The 25,968-nt window shown below is 36.3% G+C and overlaps 1 protein-coding gene across 3 annotated transcripts in view; it reads left to right on the forward strand.

The window, feature by feature from the left end:
- Positions 1–25,968, forward strand: part of slit3 (slit homolog 3 (Drosophila)) — a 399,629-nt gene that overhangs the window by 367,592 nt on the left and 6,069 nt on the right. For all 3 annotated transcript variants that reach the window (XM_057849631.1, XM_057849630.1, XM_057849632.1), the window contains 3 exons: positions 2,540–2,670; positions 22,255–22,409; positions 24,456–24,607. In XM_057849631.1, the coding sequence (XP_057705614.1) occupies positions 2,540–2,670; positions 22,255–22,409; positions 24,456–24,607 (438 nt within the window). The remainder of the gene's footprint in view (positions 1–2,539; positions 2,671–22,254; positions 22,410–24,455; positions 24,608–25,968) is intronic.

Here is a 25,968-nt window from a genome sequence, read left to right on the forward strand (position 1 = left end):
GCAGATGACGCCCAATTTCGTTGACTTGCTGCATTGATTGGATTCAATGTGCCATAGTAGCAAACATCCTTAAGATAGTGAATGGTGTTATACTTACAGTGCTGCTCGAAAGTTTGTGAACCCCACAGCGATGGTCAGATTTTTTGTAAAAAAAACTAAAATAACCTTATTAAATGTTAAGTTATACCCAAATCCACAATACTGACATTCCAAATAATGGACTGAAACAAAAGAAATAGTTATATTGTCATTCTTTATTTAACAAAAGTGGTTGATTTAAGAAAAACTCAGATATCATGTGTGCAAAAGTATGTGAACCCCTTCAGTTAATAGGATATTGCGCCTCCTTTTGCAGAGATTACCTCAACCAAACGGTTTCTGTAGTGACTAATCAGCCTCTCACATCTACTTTGGGGGATTTTTGCCCATTCTTCCTTGCAGAACGCAGTCAGTTGAGAGAGGTTTGATGGGCGTCTGGCATGAACTGCTCGCTTCAGGTCCCGCCACAGCATTTCAATGGGATTTAGGTCAGGACTTTGACTGGGCCAGTCCAGAACACGAATCTTCTTCTTTTTCAGCCATTCCTTGGTTGTATTGCTGGAATGCTTTGGATCATTATCATGTTGCATGATCCACCTTCTGCCAAGCTTTAACTTCAAAACAGATGGCGTCAGGTTATGTTCTAGGATTTGACAATATTCCTCAGAATTCATGATTCCCTGGACTATGTGGAGTTGTCCAGGTCCTGAGGATGAAAAGCAAGCCCAGATCTTGACATTCCCACCTCCATGCTTCACTGTTGGGAGAAGGTTCTTTTGGTTGTATGCAGTGTTGACTTTTCGCCAGACATGGCGGTTTTGGTTGTGACCAAACAGTTCAATTTTGCACCTACATCAGTTGATGAAAACTCTTTTTAATTTAGTCTCGACAACACAACTGTTAAAAAAACAAAAAAAAAACTACTGAATTGATTGATTAGGAAATCAGGTTGAAATAATAGAAAATTCCAAAATGTTGAGGGGGTTCACAAACTTTTGAGCAGCACTGTATATAGCGCTTTTCTACCTCTCAAGGTACTCAAAGCGCTTTACACTACATTGCCATCTACCTACTGGTGACACAGCACCAGGAGCAATGCGGGGTTCAGTATCTTGCTCAAGGATACTTCGGCAAGTTCATCAGGGTGGAGAATCGAACCCACGACCTCTGGGTTGGAGGACAGCTACTCCACCACTGAGCCACGCCATCCCCCGGCTTTACACTACATCGCCATCTACCTACTGGTGACGCAGCACCAGTAGGTAGATGTCCCTATCCCCACTCAATAGTTAGTCAATTAGATCTCCCTGCCAAGCGTATGTGAGTACTGCGTGCAAGACAATTGAAAACAGCAACACATAAATTTCATGCAGAACATAGACAACACAATTCCTTACAATAATAATATGAATTATTTTATTAATAATGATTTTATGCTAACTTAATATACAGCTGTCTGAATAGTCAAAACCATTAGTCACAAGTATAGTATTTCAAAGGACTGGACGTCTATCACCATCAATGGTACTGAAAAAGTTATGATAAATTTGAATAGTTTTCTCTGGCTTTCAGTTTCACGCCGTTCCAAAATGAGGGCATTTTTTCCCTAATGTTTGACAGAATCAACAAACACTGTCATTTGATCTACAGTTTTGTTCAAAAGAATGATTTTCATTCAACTGTTGGAAATGTTTGCGCAACTAAAAACGTCAACATTGCTTTGATTGAGTTAAATATGTACATAATATTGATTGGCTGGATGGAATCATGCAACAGCTTTCACAATCAACCACTTGTGTTTCTTGAAGGTTTTCCTCCAATTTGCAAGTGAATTCTCACGAGAGCATGTCCAGAGATTAGACACAAACTCGTTATCTCTGTGTGGAATGTTTTTTTAAGGCTTTTATCTGCTAGGCGGCCATGTAATTTGGACCATTTTATTCTATTTGTGCACGCTGAACCATTTTTGACCCAAATTATCTCAGTGACTGTACATAAGTGAGCGTTTTTTTTCCTGTCACACTTGGCAAATTCAATAATTCAGAAGGTAAATCGTGTGTTGTCTTCTAGGCTTGTCAAAAGTATAGAAACTATCAAAATATCGATACTGCAATGTTGTATATGGATACGATATTTGATTGCAAAAAGTATTGACAACCCATGCTTGTGGTCATAGGGTATTCTGGTAAATTTTATTTTGCACTACTCTCTGGACATTGCAATTGGTCAATTCGTTTTGACTGGGAGTGGGCAAATAAACTAATTTACATTTGGTCTGAACTGTATTTTCGGTCACTCCCTGTTAATTTTGGAGCAATCCATGGAAATTGTTTTAGGGTATTGTGGTTAGGATTAACTAAAAGAGAGAGTTAATAAAATAACATTTATTTTTTGGTTTTTATTTATGTAGTATTGAAAATGGTATTGAGGCTTTTTTTGAGTGATATACTGTGTCGTTGAAAATTTTAGTATCATGACAACAGTAGTGTCTTCCCCACAGGTGGCCACTGAAAAAGACAACGGAATCTTGCTGTATAAGGAGGACCACGACCCTTTGGCGCTGGAACTATATCAAGGACACATACGACTCATCTATGATATGGCTAGCTATCCTCCCACGACAGTATACAGGTAATTAAAATTCATACCTTTACGGCATTTGAAAGCAACAAACACAGATTACTTGAAATAATATCATCAAGGTGAAACTGTCACCGTTGTAAAACATCTTACAAGCGTAAGGTTAATTCTAAGACAATAAAAAGGTCTTGTCTTAACGAGACAATACACAAGGATGATTTCTTGTGAACAACGTGCCGAATTTTGATTGTAAAAACGAAGAATGCACGCAATAAAACACGCACTGACACAATTTGCATATTTCATTAACTCAATGGCTGCCATTGATGGTGATAGACAAAACATCTGCTTTAAAGATCAACTGTTTTTGTTGACAACACCATAGCTTTGACATATTACCAGTTGAAACTAAGGAAACACATTACCTTCTGTTTTCTAACGGCTTTCTTGACGGCGCTAGACGTCCAATCCATTTTGACTGGGAAGGGCGAATGAACATTCAGTCAAAATGGATTGGACGTCTGATACCAACAGTGGCACTGAAACATGAGCATCCACAGCCAGACCTCCCAGTTGAAATGAATTAGACGTCATCGTTGTTAATGGCAGGCAACTAGCTAAATACTATGAAATTAAAGAAACAAAAATCGACTTGATGGTTATAAAGGCCATACTACGGTGTATTTTTATTTTATTCATTTAGATTTGATTAATATTTTTTATTAATATATTATTAATATTGTTTTATGTTATTTATCTATCTATTTTATATGTTATTACCTATTATTATCTGTATTTATCCACATATGTAGAGACTGGACACCGTCTTTTTGAGTTGATTTTTTTTTTTTTTTTTTTTTTTTATTAAATGACCAAAAATAGTCACTTCCCCTATAAAGCATGAAACTCTGAGTGGAAAAATACTCCATCAATCAACAGAGTTTAGTTAAAACGTGCATTTTTATCGGTGGTTTGTGCGAGAGAGACAAAACATTCCTGGTTTTCAGAAAGATGTCTGATTTAAAAGTCTGATTCCATTTTAGTTTCTGGTTTCACATATTTATTTCTTACAAGGCTGCATTATTAGCAAAGTTCAAAATCAATTGTTGACATCCCTCTGGCTAATTTTCTATGACCGTCTCCACTTGAACTTTGGGAATCGCACCAAATGTGCATATTTTATACTTCCCCTCTTCTGCCCTTGAAGTCAGTTGAACTTCCCCAAAACTATTTCAGTCTGTTTTTTTTGTTGTTTATGTTCCAGGCGCTTTAGTAAATGTAGAAGTGTTATCTTGGATTATCATCTCTTTTACCGCAATTTACCAGGGAATATCAATTCCTATGAAAATGTGAATGCATCTTTTCTACAATATCCAAAGGCTTAAGGCCGGCTAAACGCGTTTGAATGAGGTCTCTTGTGCGGTCCGTTTGAAGTCTCACCTCCAAAGACTTTTGCTGCCTTTCTGTCGGGTCGCCGACCGTCTCGTCGGGATTACGGCGGAATTTGGCGGAGTTGGTGTTTGTTTTTAGAAGGAAGCGCTGTGATACGGATCTGTCAGTATGCGCGCTGGGAAGAATCTATCCATGGATAAGCGGCAGCTACTGAAAAGTCAGCAGTCGAAGCCTGATTCAAACTATAACCTTGGATTGTACTTTGTATATGACTTCTTGATGGTCAGAGGTGGGTACAGTAGCCAAAAATTTTACTCATGTAAGGGTAGCGTTACTTCAAAATGATATTACTCAAGTAAGAGTAAAAGTAGTCATCCAAAAAAAGTACCGTATTTTTCGGACTATAAGTCGCGTTTTTTTTCATATTTTGGCTGGGGGTGTGACTTATACTCAGGAGCGACTTATGTGTGGAATTATTAACACATTATGATATAATTTCACATATTATTTTGGTGTTTTGCAGTGACACTGATGGTTTTGTAAAGTTGTTAGCATGTTCTTATGCTACTGGACTGTCTCAGAAAATTAGAATACAGAATATTCTAATTTTTTGAGACAGTCCTGTGTATATATACAGGACTGTCTCAGGAAATTAGAATACACAATATTCTAATTTCCTGACTGTCTCAGGAAATTAGAATATTGTGTATTCTAATTTCCTGAGACAGTCCTGTATATATACACAGGACTGTCTCAAAAAATTAGAATATTGTGTATTCTAATTTTCTGAGACAGTCCAGTATAGTTATCTGAATAACTCTTTATAGCTATGGCCACGTTCACGTTCTGCCTTTGGCAGTGTATGTTCAATTGTATTATTGACTTTTTTATCTTGAAATGGATGCATTTAGTTTGTGGCGCTTTCACGCCCACGTGAGGGCGCTCTCGCACTTGTGTACGTGACACGCCAGAAGAAGACGGACAGCTACGTAGCTGTGAGTGAGTGAGTGAGTGAGTGAGTGAGTGAGTGAGTGAGTGAGTGAGTGAGTGAGTGAGTGAGTGAGTGAGTGAGTGAGTGAGTGAGTGAGTGAGTGAGTGAGTGAGTGAGTGAGTGAGTGAGTGAGTGAGTGAGTGAGTGTGGGCGAGTTAGCTAGAGAGAATAGACGGATGCGAACCTACTTTCATTGTTTATGCTTTTAAATCATCTCTACAGAGGCAACGCCTGCGTGTATCATCTTTTCTGTTGTTGTTGTGTGTTTTCCACCCGCGATCGGACACTTAGAGCCAGTTGTGTGGTTGTTTGAACGATGTGCTAATGATAGCGAACGCATGCTAACCTGTTACTTATTACTAACAGTACCTAATTATCATTTATTTACGTTGATGCGAACCTGTTTTCTATCGAGGACCAAATTGATTCAGCAAATTATACGGACGTCCAGCATTGTCTTTTGTGAGTTCACTGTATAGCCAGGACAGGCCGTAGCGTAGGACAGTATATTCACATTTCGTTGTTCATGCACTGTACACTGTACATTTATTTGGCATGTTGTTCTCTATTGTATTTTTATATTAAATTGCCTTTCAAGATGACATATCTGTTCTATGTGTTGGATTTTATCAAGTAAATTTCCCCAAAAAAATCGACTTATACTCCGGTGCGACTTGTATATGTTTTTTTTTCTTTTCGTTGGGCATTTTATGGCTGGATCGACTTATACTCAGGAGCGACTTGTAGTCCGAAAAATACGGTACTCAAGTACAAGTAAAAAAAAAAGTATACAGTGAAAAGAATACTCAAGTAATGAGTAACATTTTGAGTAACTGCTTATTTTTGTTTGATTTTGTTTTTTTTATTTAAACTGGTATTTTTTCTCTCAGCACAAACTTATTTATATGAACTGTTTTTATAATGATACTGTACAATAATCATTACATAACCACGTTGAGCCAAAGGGAGAAAAAAAATCATTAATGAGCGAAAAAAAACAGTAATGAAGCATTTTCGTCGAAAGAGCACGAGTGCCCTGCCCTCTAGTGGAGAAAATAGTTCCTAGTTTGAATAGTGAGTACTGTAGTTCCTTCATAGTTACTATTATGAAATTAAAAGGATCATATCTCCGGTCTCCATGGTCAATCGGTGCCAAATAAAAACTGGGAGAGTTTTAAGTCTGCGCTTTCAATTCATGTTGAGGGCAGCGCTATCTGTCAAATACTTCATTTGTTATGGTGCTTTAATGACACGTGACTGAACAGGCGTGATCATAAAACGGCAAGCTTGCGTCTGATTGGTGTAATGGAGTCATGTGATTATTGTTGCAACGTCTTATTGGTGAAATTAGTAGCGCTATTCTTTGCAATAGCATCGCTAGCAAAAAAACAATAATGTAATATGTAGAATAAAGAGGAAAAATGGAACGACTCTTATGTAGCCCAAAGTAGTGGAGTAAGAGTAGTGTTTTTTCTTCACATATCTCCTCAAGTAAAATTAAAAAGTATGGCTTAGTAAAACTACTCTTTAAAGTACATTTTTCCTCAAAAAGTCACTCAAGTAAATGTAACGGTGGGCATGTAAAACGTTACAACCCACCTCTGTCGATGGAGTTGAATTGTCATGCTTTGTAACAGTCCATATTGTAAAAAAAATAAATAAATATACAACCATAAATTAACTGTATTTAACTCATTGACTCCCACTGACAATGATTGATGTCCAGTTCATTTAGACTGGGAAGACTAGCTGTGATTGCTCATCTTCAGGTAAACTATGGCTGCCATGATTAGTTGACTAATCAATTAGCAAATGAATCATTACTTATTTTTATAGTCAGTAAAACATTGAGACATTGTTGACCTCAAAATGATCAAATCATGTTTTTGATCCCCTTAATATTTCTCCCCTTTTTAAATGTCTATTTCAAATTTTTAAAATAAATATTAATATAAATACAATTAAACAGTAAAAAATATCTTTTTAAATTAAAAAAAGGGAAAATAAAATAAATATTCTATTTATATATAAATATAATATATAAACTCTTTTTAATGATACTTCATTTATTTTTCATTTTTATCTTTTATTTATTTGGAGTTTTTAAATAAAAAAGGGGACATCTCTTTCATTTTTGGATTTAATTAAAAAACAAAGGAAAGAATGTAAATATTTAGTTTAAATTTTTTTTTTTTTTTTAAAAGGAACCCGAGTAAAAACAGAAAATAGCAAAAAAACATGAAATCTATGCATGATTTAATTTCGTGGGTTGCACAAATAATGCGGCGAGCCGGATCTGGCACCCAGGCCGCCAGTTTGACACCCTTGTAGTAGACCTTGTATTTTCATTTTTTTAGTTTACATTTTTCAACAATCATGTTATGGCTTCCTTCGAAGGGCCATTATGTTGACCAACCCATGTGAATATTTATCTCATTCGTTTGTTCGCCCCTCCCAGTTAAAGTGGATTGGACATCTAGCGCCGTCAATGGCAGCCAATGATACAAATGAATGTGTATCAAAACCAATGTGCTGTCATATGTTTTAGAACGAGCGATTAAATGGGTGAACCGAGTTTTATTAAACATTTATTTTTATAGACATAAAAGCGCGGTCACCTTACATTAATGGTATGAGGATTTATTGCTCAAAGGCATTGGGGTGAGCAATTTTTTTGGCAGCACAAGCGCAAATCAGCCATCCATTTTCTGAAGCTTCTCCTGTTCGGGGCTTCATCAGCAGGGGGTTGGAACCCATTGTGGCAGAGTTTGTGCAACAAGCATCAAGTCATTAAATCATTTTGTTCAAACAAATTCCAACATTTCTGGGTTTTTTGGCAAAATCGTTGAAAACCAATAAACCAGATGTACCGGAATCGCTTGGAGACCAGGATCACATACATCAGTGGTTTTTAAAGTGTGGTGGAATTACCAACAGTGGTACACAGGCTCTCTTTAGTGATACAAGACTGACTGAATTAAATGTTGAAATGACTTTTTTTTTTTTTTTTTTTTTTAATTCACTGCAGTACAGGTGTCAAACTCAAGGCCCGAGAGTCTTGAAAACAAACCATCTTGTGCATTGACTTCCTGTTCCTTGCTAAAGTATGGCTTAAATAACATTTCAAATCATTTTTGAAAATATTTACTTTTCTTTTTTTTTTGATGTTATGTTTATTCAACTTCCATGCACTTAACCTCACAAAGGTCGCGTGGTTGATTTTGTTTTTTTAAATTTCATTTGATTTTTAAACGAAATAAATGCAACATAAATACAATATATATATATATGAAGATATTTAGAGATGAAGAGATTTTTTCTCCCCCTTTTTTTTTTTATTTTCTTTTCTTTTTTTTTTTTTAAACAAACATTCGATTATTTACCCCGCCAAGTCAAAATTGATTGGACATCTAGCGCTGTCAATAGTACTGAAAGGTGAGCATTCACAGGCAGTCCTCCCAGTCTAAATAAATCTGATGTCTACCAATGTCAATGGGAGGCAATGAGTTCATTGTGGGCATTCCAGTACATTTTGGATCATTTCCTGGTGATTTTAGGGCATTTCTGGCTCATTTTATGTTCATTGTTTATCTCCTGCTGGTTTTGTGGCATTTCTTGGTCACTTCCTATTGATTTGGGTCGCTTCATGTAGGTTTTGGAGCACATACAGGTCAATTGTTGTTGATTTGGAGTCACTTTCTGATGATTTTTGGGCATTCCCGGGTCACTTCCTGTTAATTTTAGAGCAATTCAAGGAAGTGATCATTTGCCCTGCCCAGTCAAAATAGATTGGACATCGAGTGCCATCAATGGCAGCCAATGAGTTAATATTAGTCATCTATTTCCACTCTGTTTCCTCTCGCGTCTCTCATCTGTCTTTACAGGCGTGGCCCTTGTCACGCTAACGATAGTCGACAAGGATAATTCTCAGACTCGGGTTGTGGTTGACTCCCCCACCTTCTCTGGTGTGCTTCATCCCTCAGTCATCTCCACACTTAATCATGTGCTTTCATCACTCTCGCTTGTTAGACCACCTATTCCACACACTTTGCTCATCCATCCAGTATCTCCATATTTACTGCCCTAGAAATGCAAATGGCCCTGTAACCGTTGGCTCACCTTTACGATTACTTTTACAGTTTTTCTTGTAGAAGGGTGAGAACATTTTTATAGCAAAGGTGTCAAACTCAAAGCCCGGGCGTCAGTTACGGTCTGTCACGTCATTTTTTGTGTGCCAAAAAAAAATTAAAGCATGTGAATCGGCTTCATGTTCCTCACGCAAATAAAATTCAAATAACATTTCTGAAATCTTATGAAAGATTGAGGACTACAGAAAAATTATATTTTTTGGAGGGTTTTCCCCACTTTCCTTATTTTTATTTTTAAAATCAATAAATTAAGACATTGACAGCAATAGACATCCCATCCCTTTTTGACTGGTAGGGGCAAATGAACATTCGTTCATTCACATTTATAGTCAAGATTGAATTAGACATTTAGTGCCGTCAATGGCTCTGAAATATGACTCCTGTTTCATTTTCAATGGCAAGCAATTAGTTATTAACTAAAGTAATTATAAATTACAAAATAAAAAGAGAATATTTACGATATGTTCTCCTTTATTGTACAGTGTATCACAAAAGTGAGTACACCCCTCGCATTTCTACAGATATTTGAGTATATCTTTTCATGGGACAGCAATGACAAAATGAGACTTCGACACAATGAAAAGTAGTCTGTGTGCAGTTTATATAATAGAGTTGATTTATTTTCCCCTCAAAATAACTCAAAATATAGCCATTGATATTCTAAACCCCTGGCAACAAAAGTAAATACACCCCTTAGAAACTACGTACATCCCTAAATGTCCAAATTGAGTACTGCTTGTCATTTTCCCTCCAAAACATCATGTAACTCATTACAGGAGTGCTGTCAGCATTGCTGCAGAGACTGAAGAGGTGGGGGGTCAGCCTGTTAGTACATAAATATCTGCAGAAATGTGAGGGGTGTACTCACTTTTGTGATACACTGTATTTTTTTGCAAAAAAAAAAAGTCAGTTGTACCTCGACATACGGTCACTTTGACACACAATCTTTTCGACATCCGACGTCAAATTTGACTCTCCATTTGTTTCTACATCCGCCGACATGCTCTAAATACGATGAATTATAACTGTGCAGCAGTTTCTTTGCTTACCTGCAAGATGGACTCACGGCGGATTTTCTGAAGCAAAATCAACATGGGTTCCAAGAAGGTTAATACAGGTGGTGAAAAAAGGAAAAAGGTGACACTTAACATTGAAATGGAGATGGAAATGATAGAAAAATATGAGCGTGGTGTGCACGTCCTTGAACTGGCTCGACAATACAGCCGTAGAATGTCTATGATCTGGACGTTCCTCCTCCGACATCAGTTCGCCAGTTTTTGTAAGTTAAGGTGACAATTATTATTGTGGTAACATCGCGAAGAAACCACCAGCTTCGTCAGGTTTTTACTAATATATTTCAGAACTTGTGCAAACACAACAAGCCTCCTGTCCGTCGCAGTTAACGCCAACAACAGAACATTAAAAGACAAAGTAAAATATCTACCGCACGGATCTCACTGTCAAGTCAGCCACGCGGTGCGTTCAGTTGCAGCACGCAAAACACTTCAGCCACATTAGAACCCGATTCGTTACATTATTACAGGAATTATTATTATTGTCCTATCAATATTCCGATTTTTATTTATAATTTATTTGTTTTGCTATGTGTAATTGCCATTTGTAATGGTACCAGCAGTATTTATTAAGGATTTAGTGTAGGTTTTCGGGCTATGGACCGAATTAATGGAATCATAATGTATTGTTATGGGAAAATCCTGCTCGACATACGACGATTTCGACTTACAAAGTCTTGGAACAAATTAGCTTCCTATGTAGAGTTAACAATGTAATTTAGAAAACAATAAATAAAAACTATTAAAATGAATAAATACACATTTAAAATGATTTTCCCATTTTTTTTAAATTAAAAATGTATACAAATAACAAAAATGAAAAATGCATTTCATAAAATATACGCAACTAAGAGGATATGGACCATTTTTAGGTCAACAACGTCTCTTAACAGTTCATTTTTATAGCAACCCTGGTGGGGTCTTTCACCATCAATCGCAGTTCATGATTTATAATGTCACAATTTTTGCATTTTGACCTCTACTATAAGGTCCTACATGCAAAACAATCATTGTTCCTTTTACATTTCTTTCATTTATCAGTATGTTTTAAGAGTGGAGTACAACCAATTAGATTGATTGGGTAATTCATCAGTTTAGTTTGTCTCTATTGATTTAAAGGCAGGAAACTGATTTGTAGAGTTCAGTTGACCGTCCTCCACATTGCTCACTATTCAGCAGTTTGGAGGCTGATCGAACTTGGCCCGACGCCAAGCTTTCGCCACAAAACGCTATCCATTTCTCATTGCGTGCTCATTTTTTCATTACATGAGTCTGATCAGTCCAAGAAATAAAATCATTTGAAGATGGAGTTCCCCTTGTAAGGAGAGGTGGGTAGAGTAGCCAAAAATTTTACTCAGCACAAACTTATCTATATGAACTGTTGTTATAATGATACTGTACAATAACCCATTGCAAATATACAACAAAAAGTATATCTATAATTCCGGCGAGAGAGAAAAAAGACAAAGAATTATTCGTCCAAAGAGCATGAGTGCCCTCTAGTAGAGAAAATAATTCCCAGTTTAAATAGTGAATACTTCCTTCATAGTTACTATTATGAAATTAAAAGGATCATATCTCTGGTCAATCGGTTCCAAATAAAAACTGGGAGAGAGATTTAAATCTGTGCTTTCGATTCATGTTGAGGGCAGCGTTCTATGTCAAATACTTGATTTTTTTTACAGTGGTTTAAAGACGCCACATGATTGAACAGGCTTGCGTGATCATAAAACTGCAAGCTTGCGTCAGATTGGTGTAATGAAGTCATGTGATTATTGTTGCGATGTCTCATTTGTGAAATTGGTAGAGCTACTCTTGGCATCGCTGGAAAAAAAATTAATATGTAGAATAAAGAGGAAAAATGTAACGACTCTTGTGTAGCCCAAAGTAGCCGAGTAAAAGTACCGTTTTTTTCTTCACACATCCACTCAAGTAAAAAGTATGACTTAGCAAAACTACTCTTAGAAGTACATTTTTCTCAAAAAGTTAAGCAAGTAAATGTAACGGAGTACATGTAACACGTTACTACCCACCTCTGCTTGTAAGCATTTCCGAGCAGAGTCACTGCGATGGACAGTTGAATCTGTGGCAAGGGCGTAGGTTTGCATAGGGTCGGTAGGGACATAACATAAGCAACTTTTTAGGATGCTCAAATTGTCACCACCAACTTTTATGCAACCTTATGTGCATTGTATAATGAGTTCAGCTATACAGGTTATTTAGATCAGGGGCCCCCAACCTTTTTTGCACCACGGACCAGAGTGATTACGGTCTTTTTTTTTTCACGGATCGGTGTTCTGTCAAATTTTGCACCCTTACAAAATTTTGCTCCCAAAGCTTTTGTGGCGGTGAAAAAAGCGTTCTTTTGTATTCAGTTTGACTCTCAATGTTATCCAACGGTGCTTAAAAAAAACTATTTACATCATAAACATATATGTGCAACACGAAAATGGCGTAAATTAATGCTTAACGAAAAGCGGAAGTCGTTAAGTGGGATAATTGCGGGCAGTTGTTGTGTGCAGCTAACATGGCAAACGTAAGTTAATATTCCTTTCTTTAAAAAAAAGTTTGTATTGTGTACTTTGGAATCGCTGCATTTGCAGTAATTTTTAACGTTAAGCGCATGCCAAATTTGTCAGAACACCTGCAATGTGCGGGAGTAAAATGCAGCAAATATAAAATAACTAGGGCTGTCAAAATTATCGCGTTAACGCGCGGTAATTCATTTTTTTAATTAATCACGTTAAAATATTTGACGCAATTAACGCACATGTCCCGCTCAGACAGTATTCTGGCCTTTTGGTTTTACAGCAAGGCTTTTTGTGCTGTCTAACAGCGAACTCTTGTGGTCGCTTTGCGACATGGTTTATTGTTGTCTTGCCAGTTCAATATGGCTGCAGGATGTCTCGGGCTGACGCCTACGTTGTAATGTTGTGCTTATATGATCCTTGGACAAGATTTGTACGTAAATATGGTTGTTGTAAATAATGTACATATTATGTTAGTAAGCGAAATGTTCTATTTTTTGTATGAGACGCTTTTTGTTTGTTTTGTAAACCTGTATAGCGTGCTAAGCTAACGTTGTAGCTAATGCAATGCTGGTGTACTTTTTTTTGTAGTTTTACGACGGTCTAAAGAGGACAATGGTTTGAGGCCATTTTATTAATAAATCAGATGAAAAAGAAAGAAGTCAGATTATTATGGCGTCGTTTACTAGCTGTCTAGCTTTGGAAAAAGTAGACGCTTCGGAGTGAGGACAGCGTAGACAGATTTAAATGACAGTAGAGTGAAATGCCCACTACAGTCCTTATGTACCGTATGTTGAATGTATATATCCATCTTGTGTCTTATCTTTCAATTCCAACAATTTTACAGAATATATATATAATTTACAGAAAAATATGGCATATTTTATAAATGGTTTGAATTTCGATTAATTGCGATTAATTACGATTAATTAATTTTTAAGCTGTAATTAACTTGATTAAAAATTTTAATCGTTTGACAGCCCTAAAAATAACATTTGTTTTTAGCCTCGTTGTGTTTAGACGAGATGGTCCCAAGATAGGAGAGTGAGAGAAGCCCGCTTCACAAAGATACAATGTTGGAAATTCTAGCACAGTTTTCAGTGCTCTCCCAGCGATGTCAGGATATTCCGAAATGACTTTAATCCAGAACTTCCGTAGAGTTGTTGTCTCAAATGTATGTTTACAGTCGCCGTGATTTGCGATCTCTACAAGCTGATATTCCTGTTGCACAGACATGCTCGAATCACTCGGTTTATTCACATATGGGTCACGAATCCACTCCTTCGCAGTTCGTGGGCCTTTAGTGATTGGGAAGTAGCCTAGATTTTGTTTTCTTCGAGGTTGTAGGCTCATCTTCTGGCTCGTCAGGTTCCCTATTCCCACAAAAAAATCTGTCCAAAGACGTCCGTTTTTCAGTCATTCTAGTGTGGGGCCAAGCGCACATACTGTAGATATACAAAACAAGATGTAACGCTAACAGTCCAATCAATGCATTTCTATGACGACCTCCTATCCTGTAGTTGTATATCTAGAGTAGACAGGGATATTGGTGTGTTAATCGGCACAGGCCAAAGTCAATCGGCCAGAATGCAGTCGTTAATAAATGATTTATCATTTCTGCGCGGTCGGTACCAAATGCGCCACGGACCGGTACCGGTCCGCGGTCCGATCGTTGGGGACCCCGATTTAGATTCTTCCCATATGATGTGAGGATAGAATCGATCCTACAGTTATTAAGTGAATTTTTTTCATTATGTTTCAACTTACATTTACTTTTCACTTGCTGAATGTGCCGATCCATTTATTTTAGCCCTTCAAACACACGTTTGATTGGCTTGTCTTGACTCACCCCCAACACACACACGCACACTCACACAGCCCAGACAGAAATACTGTACATGTTGACAACATGCCGCCTTCTCTGCCCCCTTCGAAGATGAGGGGTATTAATTTTTTTTTTTTTTTTCGGCCAGCAGCAGCCACTGTAAGTAATTTAAAAAGTTATGCCAATGTTGTGGATGTGGGAAACACACCACTAAGCCTTGGTTCACATCGCATGTCTTAATGCACGAATCTGATTTTTTCGTTTATCCGTGCTTGTTCTACAATACCACACACTCTCATTGTGCAACCATAATCAAACAACTCACGCACGATGTGTTCAAAAGTGCTGCATCCGTACGACAAGCCACTTTTGATAGTGTTCCTATTTGATTTGCGATCCAAGCCTCTGAAGCGAATGTTGGCCCGAAAATGCGGACATTCTGTGAACATTATAGGTTCAAAACGCTAAAAGGCAATTCAAATATTCACATGGCGAAAGCTCGGAAAACTGCAGTTCATTCCTGGAACGTGGCATCAAACGGCGACCGGTGCCACTTTTAGAAGAAACATCGCTTTCATGAAAAGTGTAGGAGTGGAACAAAAACAAAAGAGAAAAGAAGAGAGAAGCAGCTGCCGTCTCTGCAACGGCTAATTGAGGTAGTGGCCGGCGCGTCTGCTCCGTGTCACTTTAATCAACTCGGGCTGCTCACGCACACAATGATATTTTTCATAAATAGTCAACAAACGAGGGCTGGGAGAACGACAGCAGCACCCAATTGCGTTTAAGAGTGTAAGTGGAGAGAATCCAAATATTTGGAGAGAAAGTCAATTACTTGTAATTACATCTAGGTTGGCTGTCATTTGTTTAGGGGTAACCTTTTATAAGGTACTTATAGGCTGCCATTGACAGCTATAGATGTCCAAGCCATTTCAAAATGGATTGGACATCTAGCGCCGTCAGTGGCACTAAAAGATCAGCATTCACAACCACTTTTTCCAGTTTAAATGAATTTGGCGTCTAATGTTTTCAGTGGTAGCCAATGAGTTGAATTCTATGAATTTATTATTGTGTTCATCCATTTAAAAAAGACAATATAGACTTTATGTGTACCAGTTTTGATTAGTATTTTCAATTTAAAATTAAATGACGAGAATATAAAAGAATTTTACTGCTCATGTTTCCTCCTTTATCCTTTAAATAATGCTTTTAAACAATAAAACAAAGTATAAAAAGTCAATTATATATGTTTTTAATTGTTGTTCTTGTTATATTTATCAAAGAAAAATATTAAAAGAAAAAAAAAAAAACAAATTTTTGTCAAAATGGATAAATGAATTGGACATCTATCGATGTCAGTGGCAGGTAGTTAATACTATATGTACAGTATATCTATATTTATATACAGTATATCTATAAATACAGTATATCTATATCTATCTATCTATCTATCTATCTATCTATCTATCTATCTATCTATCTATCTATCTATCTATATACAGTATATCTATCTATCTATCTATCTATCTATCTATCTATCTATCTATCTATCTATCTATCTATCTATCTATCTATCTATCTATCTATCTATCTATCTATCTATCTATCTATTTTTTTTTTTTTTAGATTTAAATGAGTGCAATGAAGCGTGTGCAGTGAAAAAGCACTTGTGCTGTACTGCCACCTGCTGGAATTTGGATTTGAAGGGGTGCGAGAGCATGTTTTAAAGCAGCAGGTCTTCAGTCACACTATGAACAAATACTGTCATGAAAATATCAGTGATACTCACTTCTATTTCTTCCCAGTTGAAATGGATTGTACGTCTATCATTGTCAGTGGAAGTCAGTGAGTTAATAGTACACATTTTCATATTTTATTCAGACTTTTTGTCCATTTGTATTACTCTTTAAAACACTTTTTAATTAAAAGCAAAATAATTCATCAAAATAATAAACATTTGGTATATATATATATATATATATATATATAGAGAGAGAGAGAGAGAGAGAGAGAGAGAGAGAGAGAGAGAGAGAGAGAGAGAGAGAGAGAGAGAGAGAGAGAGAGAGAGAGAGAGACTTTTTTTTTTTTTTTTTTTTTTTTAAACCTTAAAATCGCCCTTTGTTTTATTAGATTGTTGACCTCAAAATTGCCCATTAGGATGCTCAAAAATTTGCTGATTTTTGAGCTTCTTAATCGTAAACTCTCTACATCTAATGTTTTGTTTCGTTTTTCTTTTTTTTCTCTCCTCTTTTTGTTTTTTAAAGTGGATTAAAAAAAACGGTAAATATTCTCAAATATTTGTGGAACATTAATGAAAACAGATCATCTTTTAAATAAATCAAATTGAGATATTTACAAATATTTGCATTTACAGTTACAAGATATTTATACAGCATTCCAATTTTTTCGGTAATAATGCATATTTCCAGCTAAAATTTTGCGCCCACACAGTAATATAAAAGCAAATAACATATGATTCACATGTGGGCCGATTGGTTGACTCTGACAACATTTGACTATTCATCAACTCTCAAAATAATCACTGCTAGTTGTCAGGTCTGTTTGCTCCACATCTGCATGGGACGATCGTGTTCACACAGCGCACGTCTAAAAGCACCCATGAAGTCCATAGTGTCAATGTCGCAAAAGTCAAACAAACTTCAAAGCCATGCCAAAATACGTAGTCCCAACGTGGACTGTGTTATTCTATTTTTTTTCAGTTCTCAACACTGCCTTTTTTTTCTCCTCCTAACACGCCTTCGTACACATCAACATTTCGACCAGCGTTAACCGCAGTCCAAACACACGTTTAAAGCCATTTTCCACAATTTATCCTCACATATAAAGCATGGATAATTGATTCAAGGTGTTACTTGGATTATGGACGTTCATGCATTACATCAACAATGACAGATGACTTTCTGCTTTTTTTTTGTTTTTAATGTTTGACTTCGAACTTGTTGAACATTTTGCTGAGTCGAAACAGACGTTTACATGGTTTCTATTAGCCGCCGCGTAATTTAATAACGATGCCATCCGGGCACGGTGATGGCCGCAGAGACCTCGCTCAGTCATCTCTTTGTCTTCTGCACTGTTTACCTTTTTATCAAGCAGAAATGAGGCACTCGTCTTTCAAATCTGATTGCTTTTGCTTTTTTCTCAATCCATCATTGTATTCAGCAGTTAGCAAAATTGACTTTGGTCACATTTGTTTTTGAAACTTTTCAACCTTTATAAAATATTTTCATCACATTTGTGATGATAGGTCGGCTGACAACTAGTTGAATGACACCTCTTTTATGGCCTGAGGGGATCTGTATTGCTTTCACCGGCACTGATTAACTTTGAGGAGGGTGGCAGGAAACCTGCCACACAAAAAAAAAAAAAAAAAAAAAAAAAAAAAATACAAATGTGCTGACTGCTTTACGGCATATGTCACTTCTCCATTTCCCCATTCATATGATTTTGTTTATTCACAACTGGATTCATTACCTCATCACTATTCAACCTTCACCCAGCCGCTGGAAACAGAAATGTCGTTCAATCCAACTGCAGGTGACCGGGAGATCGGGATTTTACAACACTGCTCTAGTCCTCATGGGAAACGCAGTCTTCCTTAACCCTTTTACACCGAACGTGTCGGCAGCGACGCGTTTACGCATGTTGTCTTTGAAGCTTCGTCACGCTGTAATTACGTCACCCACGTGCCACTGGTTGGTCTCATTTGAAAGTGCGGAAGTTGATGTCCACACCGGTTTTTATTTGAAGTCAATCGACCAAGAAAAATGGGAGATAAGGTCATTTGAGTTTTATAGTTTTATTGCACTCATAAATATGTATTAAAACACCGCATGGACCATGTATCTATCTCCTTATTTCCATCATTTCTTGTCCTTTTTCAAAACCGAAAGCAGCACAAAAGACTACATATCCCAAGAGCCGTTATGATGTCAAGAAGGACGAACCGAATGTGAACATTTTTGATAAATTTCCGAGCGAGGCGCCAACTAAGGAAAGGGAGGCATGTGTAGCAAGCAACAACACCGGTTGGATTGAGCGAGCGACTTTGAAACGTGCAGAATGAATCTAAAACTAAATTTAGCGCAAGCTAATGCATTATTTCATTAACTCAAGGAATAAGATGAGCCGTATTTGTCGTTGTTTTCCTCGGATGAGTCGGCGTCTCGGCGAGTAGAAGTGACAGCAGCGCACAAACGGCGAAAGAGTAGGCTGTGTGACGTTGTGTGTGACGCAGCTCCGTGACCTGTTCAAGAAGAAGCTTTATTGAGTGTGGAAAAACAAAAAAACTTTGTGTCCCATGCCTGAAAAATTTGAATTGAACTGAACTACTTGTCAATATTTTTGAAAAAACTTTTTTTCAATGTTATATATATTTTTTCTTCACTATAATCTTTTCAATTTTTATATAGATGTGTGTTCCAGAAGCTTGAATACATGTACATATATACTTTTGATAGGGTGATGGGTACAATACCTAACTCCACAAAGAGATATCCTCCAAACCCTTTTTGTGTTGGATGATATATATAATTTTTTTTCTCACTATTTTGCACTGTATATAACCTGTTTTGACCATAGTATGTGTAAGGGCCAAAAACGCCTATGACCATACCTGCTGTTTGTGTTGAATTGTCAAACATAAAACTATTCAATCTTATTTTTTTTCTATTGAATGTTTACCCTAACAAGTTGAATAAATATTATCAAGCTTCAAAACGGTTGGTCGAGCATGTTTGGTTGTCAATGGGACATCGACATTACAAATTTTGAAAAAATATTTTGGGATTTTTTTGTCTTTTTGGGTCCAAAACGTGGATTATAATTGGTCAGTGAAGAAAACAACAGTTTGGACATGAAGTTCAAGGTGTCTCGAAAAAAGGGACCCAACTTGGACATTGTGAACAATTTTTCTTTGAAATATAAAGGCAACATCAAATGCATGCAAATTCGGCCAAAATAGGCTTAGGTGTTAAAGGGTTAATAGAGATAGACCGGTGGCCGGGCCGATTATCATCGCCAATATTTGAAAAATTGACGTACATATATCTGTATCGGCATTTTTTTTTTTTTTTTAATCGGACTGGTCGATATGGAAAAAATCAATTTGAAACAGAGTTGTTTCGGCTGCTTGCTGTCTCCTGCACTGGTATTCACCCAGTCCTCTGATTGGTTAAATGGTAATGGTAAATGGAGTTACACTTGTATTGCGCCTCAAGCAGTTCTGGAGCTATTTCTATTTGTGTGATTCAATAAACATGCTTTAGGCATTTGAATGAAGTTCAATGTTTGCATTATTCAATTTTTTTGCGCCAATTATAACTAAAAAAATCTGTTATCGGCCCCTCCTACTAATAATAATCTGTATCGGTATTGGTCCTGAACAACCCATATTGGTCGATTTCAATTCCTTAAAGCAGGGGTCCCCAACTTATTCCACAAAGGCCCACTGTGGGTGCAGGGTTTTATTCCAACCAAACAAGATGATAACACCCTTTTCACCAATCTGGTGTTTTACAAGTGCAATCAGTTGATTGCAGTCAGGTGTGGCTTGTTTTACAAGAAGCCTCATTGGTTCAACTGTCTGTGCTGGATCGGCTGGAACAAAACCCAGGATCACAGCGGGCCTTGAGGACTGGGTTGCAGACCCCTGCCTTAAAGCAAAGCATTACCGTTTTTGTCAATCTTCGCTGCTAAAATCGACCAAACATGAAAGTTCCTTAGTGTTGCTTTGAAACAGGCATTCGAGGATGTCATTTTTTGTTGAGTAAAATTGTCCAGAAATAAATAACATAAATTCTCACATTCATTTGTGCTAGATGTCCAATCCATATGGACTGGGAAGAGGGAATAAACATTCGTTCATCCGCCCCTCCCAGTCAAAATAGATTGGACGTCTAGTGCCGTCAATGGCGCTGAAAGATAAGCATTCACACCCACTCCCCCCCCAGTTTAAATGAATTGGATATCAATCCTTCTCAATGGCAAGCAATGAGATAATACTATGAATTTATAATTGTATTCATTGATGAAATAGACCAGTGTTTTTCAACCTTTTCTGAGTCACAGCATGTTTTTACGTAGGAAAAAATGTCACGGCACACCACAAACCAAAAATGTTCCAAAATTACTTCCTGTACAGTATATTTAATTAACCAATAATTTCTCAATATTTATTCTAACTTAGTGTGACTTGAGCCTGTTTAGATGAACACAAAACCGAAATCCTGGCTGGAATTGAAGAAAGACGCACACGAAGCTCTTCTTCAACAGCTCTTTGTCTCTGTTTTTTTTTGTTTTTTGTTTTTTTAATAGCAGTTAGGCTTGAAAAGCTCAGACTTATCAGACAGGGGGACTTTAGCAATGTCTTTAACCGCATCAGGACCGAGCATCTCGCTGACGATTACTTTGCAGTCAGGTAGTATTAATATCTCTGCCACAGTGTGGGACTTTTTGAATTTAGCAACAAGTTCAGCAACAAGGTAACTGGCTTTGATGGCTTTCTCATTTGCCTTTGTACTTTTTCCTCAAAAAAGTTGCCTGTTTCTCTGTGTTTTCACAAAGGCAAACAAAATCGTCCATTGACTTGTTTTAAAGCGATGGGTGTTTCGTTTGGAGATGACATTTAAGCTTGCTTGGCACCGTGGCGCTGTTGGAAAGTTGGCTTTTGTTGCATTCAAGAACTGCTCGGATTTCTAGCCATCGGTCTCCTTGCTGTCCTCAAGAATGTGTTGGAATAAAACACAAGGGGAGGATTGAAGGTCGTCACATGTTGAAAGGACACTTTCGTGTATATCGACACTTGACAAGTCTAATCCAATGATGTACAGTAGACGTGCAGGGGTCCACATTGTCGCGGAGAGCAAGAGGGCTAGAAATCCGAGCAGTTCTTGAACGCGACACGAGAAATACCTCGCTCATTTGCACACAACCAAAACCTTCTTCCAAGTCCTTCCTTCCTTCTGCAATTCCACCCGATGACGTTTAAAAAAAAATGCAATATTGGATAATTTCTCGCGGCCCACCTGACAATCGAGTGTGCCATGGCACACCGGTTGAAAAACTCTGAAATAGACAGTATATCCTGTATGTTTTATTTTTAATAAATAAAAGGAATATAAAACAACCAAAAAACATGGTTCGTTTTCATCAAAATGCTAATAATACAACAAAAAATGTTATTGTCCTCATCATTCAGTTATTTTTTTTTTTTTTTTTATTACACTGACTTCCTTTATTTCAAGATTTTTCAGGCCCCAGCCATCATATTCTTTCAACGCCCCTTGCCTTCCTCTGTTTTGCCAAACCACTGTCTCTCTCTGGCTGTCTGTCGCCCCTCCAGTGAAAACCACTTAGCGGGGGCAACCTCAACTCCCACACTGACGGGGTGCAAAAGGTCATTGATTTAATTCCGAACAGTCTTGTACTTCGCTCAAAATGCTTGAGGTTCTTATTGGTATAAAGACAAATAAGCTCTGGTGGTTTGAAGTTGGCCCTAAAGCTCGAGTTGCTTATGATTAAAAATCAGATGGGTTCGTTTTACAACTGAGCTTCCGCAGTTTTACTTCCAGGGGTTATAAAAAGATTGCATTTTTTTCAATGGTGATTAGTCATAATTGGAAGTAATACTGATTCATAAGGGTTTCATTTTTGTGTTCAACAGCGTCGAGTCTGTAAATGACGGACTTTTCCACACGGTGGAACTGTTGATTCAGAACCATTCGCTCAGCCTGGTGGTGGACAACGGCGCCCCCAAGAGCCTAGGCAAGCTGGCGCGCCAACCCTCAGTCGACCACGACACGCAGCTTTACATTGGAGGTATGCCACAAATGTATTTATGTTATATTCATTTTAATTTGTATTTCTTCATTGAGGTTTTTATTTTATTTTTTGTTTAAAATCTAGTATTTATTTGAAGCTATATTTTACTGTTACTTTTTTTTCATGATTAAATTAATACATTTATTTATTTTAATGTTAAAAAACTTATATTTTTCATATTACAACATTAATTTTAATATTCATTTGTTTATTCCAAATTTTATTAGTTTATTTCAGATTATTTTAAAATTACTGTGTTAGTTTGTTTGTATAAATAAATAAATAATGGAATATATGACATTTTAAGTAAATCTTAAAACAAATGAATTAGAAAAAATTAAGTATATCAAAAATAAATACTACGGTACACAATAAAACAAACATTTTAATAAATATGTATGAATAAAAACAACAAAGTATGTTAAAATAAATTTTAAAATGAATTAAAATCTAAATATATGATAAAAATTTAGAAAAAACACATCAATAAAAATAAAAATGATAAATAAAAATAAAAACATAAAAATCAATATCTAAGCAAATTTTGAAATAAATGAATACAAATTGAAGTAAACACACACAAAAAATAAAGATAATATGGAAATAAAGAAAAAATTACATGTTTAGTGACACCTTTCATTATTCACTTCATAAATTCTGGCACTCTTTGTCAGGCACGTGCATCCCCAAAGTGCCCCTTATGCCTGGGCTTTTTTTGTTGTTGTTGTTGGTTTTTTTTTTGTGCGTATGTGTGTGTTGGCCAACTGCAGGCACACCACCGAGTACTTTACTTGAACACCGAAAACACATTTAAAATGAATAAATAAATTTATTAATTAAAAAAAAAAAATAGACTGCCCGTGTTGCATCTATTTCCTGGACATGCAGAGGTCCAAGAAGTTTGGAAAGAGTGGGTGAAAAATATGAACGGAAAGGAATTTCTTCCAAATCACAACAGCTGGGTGAGTTTTGATAAAATAGAATCTTGTTGTAGTTGGATTGTCTCTTTGGGTGTTCTTTTTTTATTTCTTATTATCAAGAACACCAGAAGTAGCAATCAGCAGTAATTGTAAACGCAGGTATTCGGCTATTGTGTGCTTCATATTTAATCGAACGAATACTAACTGAGACGATGCTGCATGTGCAGATGTTTATTTGTTTTACAACACTGAATCTCATAATTGCCTAACGCTAAAAAAAAAAAATTCTCAATGTGGCCATCTAACATACAGGCTAATGTTATTAGCCAGCTAGTTTGGCTACACTACTTGCTGGTAACTTATCTGGTTACCTAGAAAGCCTTTAAATGGGGAAAAATATCTTGACAGAAATGGATTTTTCATCTTTCATCATTTTTTTTTTTTTTTTTAATCTGGGCCAGTGGGAATGGGCATTTAATGGTGTATTGTTGGGTTAACTTGTTTACTGATTTGATTATTATTTACTGTTCATGACAATACCAGGTTTATTGTGGGGATTTTTTAAAATAAATATTAATACTTAATTTCCTCTCATATACTTTTCTACTTTAATAACTAATTTTATGTCATAACTAGCTCTAGAACTAGTTCTCAGATAAACAACAATTTGAGGAAGGAATTTGATACAGAGGTTGAAGGGAGAAATGAGGCAAAGACACACATAGTCAGAAAGTGTTGATGACAGTGTTGTTTTCTATTCCCTATTCCCTGCTCCCAATTAAGGTCTGTCACAGTAACAGCCAATTATACTTTAAAGCTGGTTAAACTAAATAATGATGTTGTAAGGTGTGTTAAATTCTTGTTCATGTGCCCCTTTTGATCTACTGAGCACCTGCCCCTCCATCGGTCTCCGCACAGCCCAGCTCCTTGTCCTCCTTTCGCACACATGCACACAAAAGAACATGAGCATGAAGCCACATCCATGCGCACATCACATCCGCGGTAGCGCGGAGGCGTCTGTGCCACAAAAATACATCGAGGAAGTGGTGAGGATGCGATCACGGCCTCAAAAGCCTCCCGAGTAATTTTACACTTTCTCCGTGTCCGTGTCTCCCTGGTCCAGGTGCACCCTATCACGTGTCTGCCTCTGGCTTGCGACCCGGCCCTGAACGCACGCCTCAGTCCTTCAACGGTTGCATCCACAACGTCCAGATCAATGGCGAAGCGCAGGATCTGAGTTACCGAGCCGTTGGAGGACGACCGGTTGAGGGCAAGGTAATATTAAGTTCACTAGTTCTTCTGTCATGAGCACTTTAGCAATTGGCTGCCATTGACGAGCCCTCTTGATTCAAATGAGAGCCAATGAGCCAACTAGAGTAAATATTTTCTCATAATTTTTTGTTATTGTATATATTTAACCTTTTTCCCCCCATTAAAAAAATTTTACTTTTTCCCTTTTTTTCTAGAGACATTGTTGATCTAAGATAATCTTTTCTGAGTGCCTTAAACATATTCATTATTTAATTTTTCTTTTTTTTTAACTAACCGTGGGAAAATGACATTTATATATATATATATATATATATATATATATATATATTTAACCTTTTTCCCCCATTAAAAAAATTTTACTTTTTCCCTTTTTTTCTAGAGACATTGTTGATCTAAGATAATCTTTTCTGAGTGCCTTAAACATATTCATTATTTAATTTTTCTTTTTTTTTTAACTAACCGTGGGAAAATGACATTTATATATATATATATATATATATATATATATATATATATATATATATATATATATTCGACTTGTTAAATATTCCAAAGTAATTCTATTCATTATTCTCTTTTTGATGTATTTCTTAAAGATGTTGGTGTAAAAATCATTACTTTCATATTTGAATTATTTTTATCTAATATTAAAAGGAGAAACAAGTATGGACTGTTTTTTTTTTTTTTTTTTTTTTTTTAAATTCACATTAGCTTTTGCTTTTGTTATTGTAAATAAAAACATTTTTAAATACAGTAGATGTTTTAGAATAGAATAGAATAGAATAGAATAGAATAGAATAGAATAGAATAGAATAGAATAGAATAGAATAGAATAGAAAGCCTTGATTAAAGCTTCACCATAATGTGCACCACATAAAACAAAAGCAAAAGTACAATAAGTCTAATATAAAAACATGGATTACAGTGTACACAGATTGGGAATGAAGTGAATAGTGACTAGCAGCAAGTTGTAATGTAGTTGTAATATAACCGAGTGTAACAGTAACAGTAATAGTGTGTATTTGACGATTTACAGTACTCAGACAAGGAGGCAGATTGCTGACCTGATGATTGTGTAAATGACTTTAAACAAACAGACCAACAAAACCAAAAACAAAAAAAAGTTACGTTTTATTTTTCTTTTAAAATATATATTAAAAAATGTAAACAGTAAATATCCTCTTAAAAAGTAGTTTTCATTTACGTTTTGTATTTTTCCTTTTTAAAAAAAAAAAAAAAAAAAAAAAACAATAAAAAAAGGGAAAACAGGATTGTAATGTTTTTTTATTGTGTGTATATACATATATATATAAAGGATATATAATGTTTTAAATAAAAAAAGAGGGATATATATATTTTTTAAA

This window comes from Corythoichthys intestinalis, chromosome 11, assembly GCF_030265065.1.
Source record: "Corythoichthys intestinalis isolate RoL2023-P3 chromosome 11, ASM3026506v1, whole genome shotgun sequence".
Lineage (NCBI taxonomy): Eukaryota > Metazoa > Chordata > Actinopteri > Syngnathiformes > Syngnathidae > Corythoichthys > Corythoichthys intestinalis.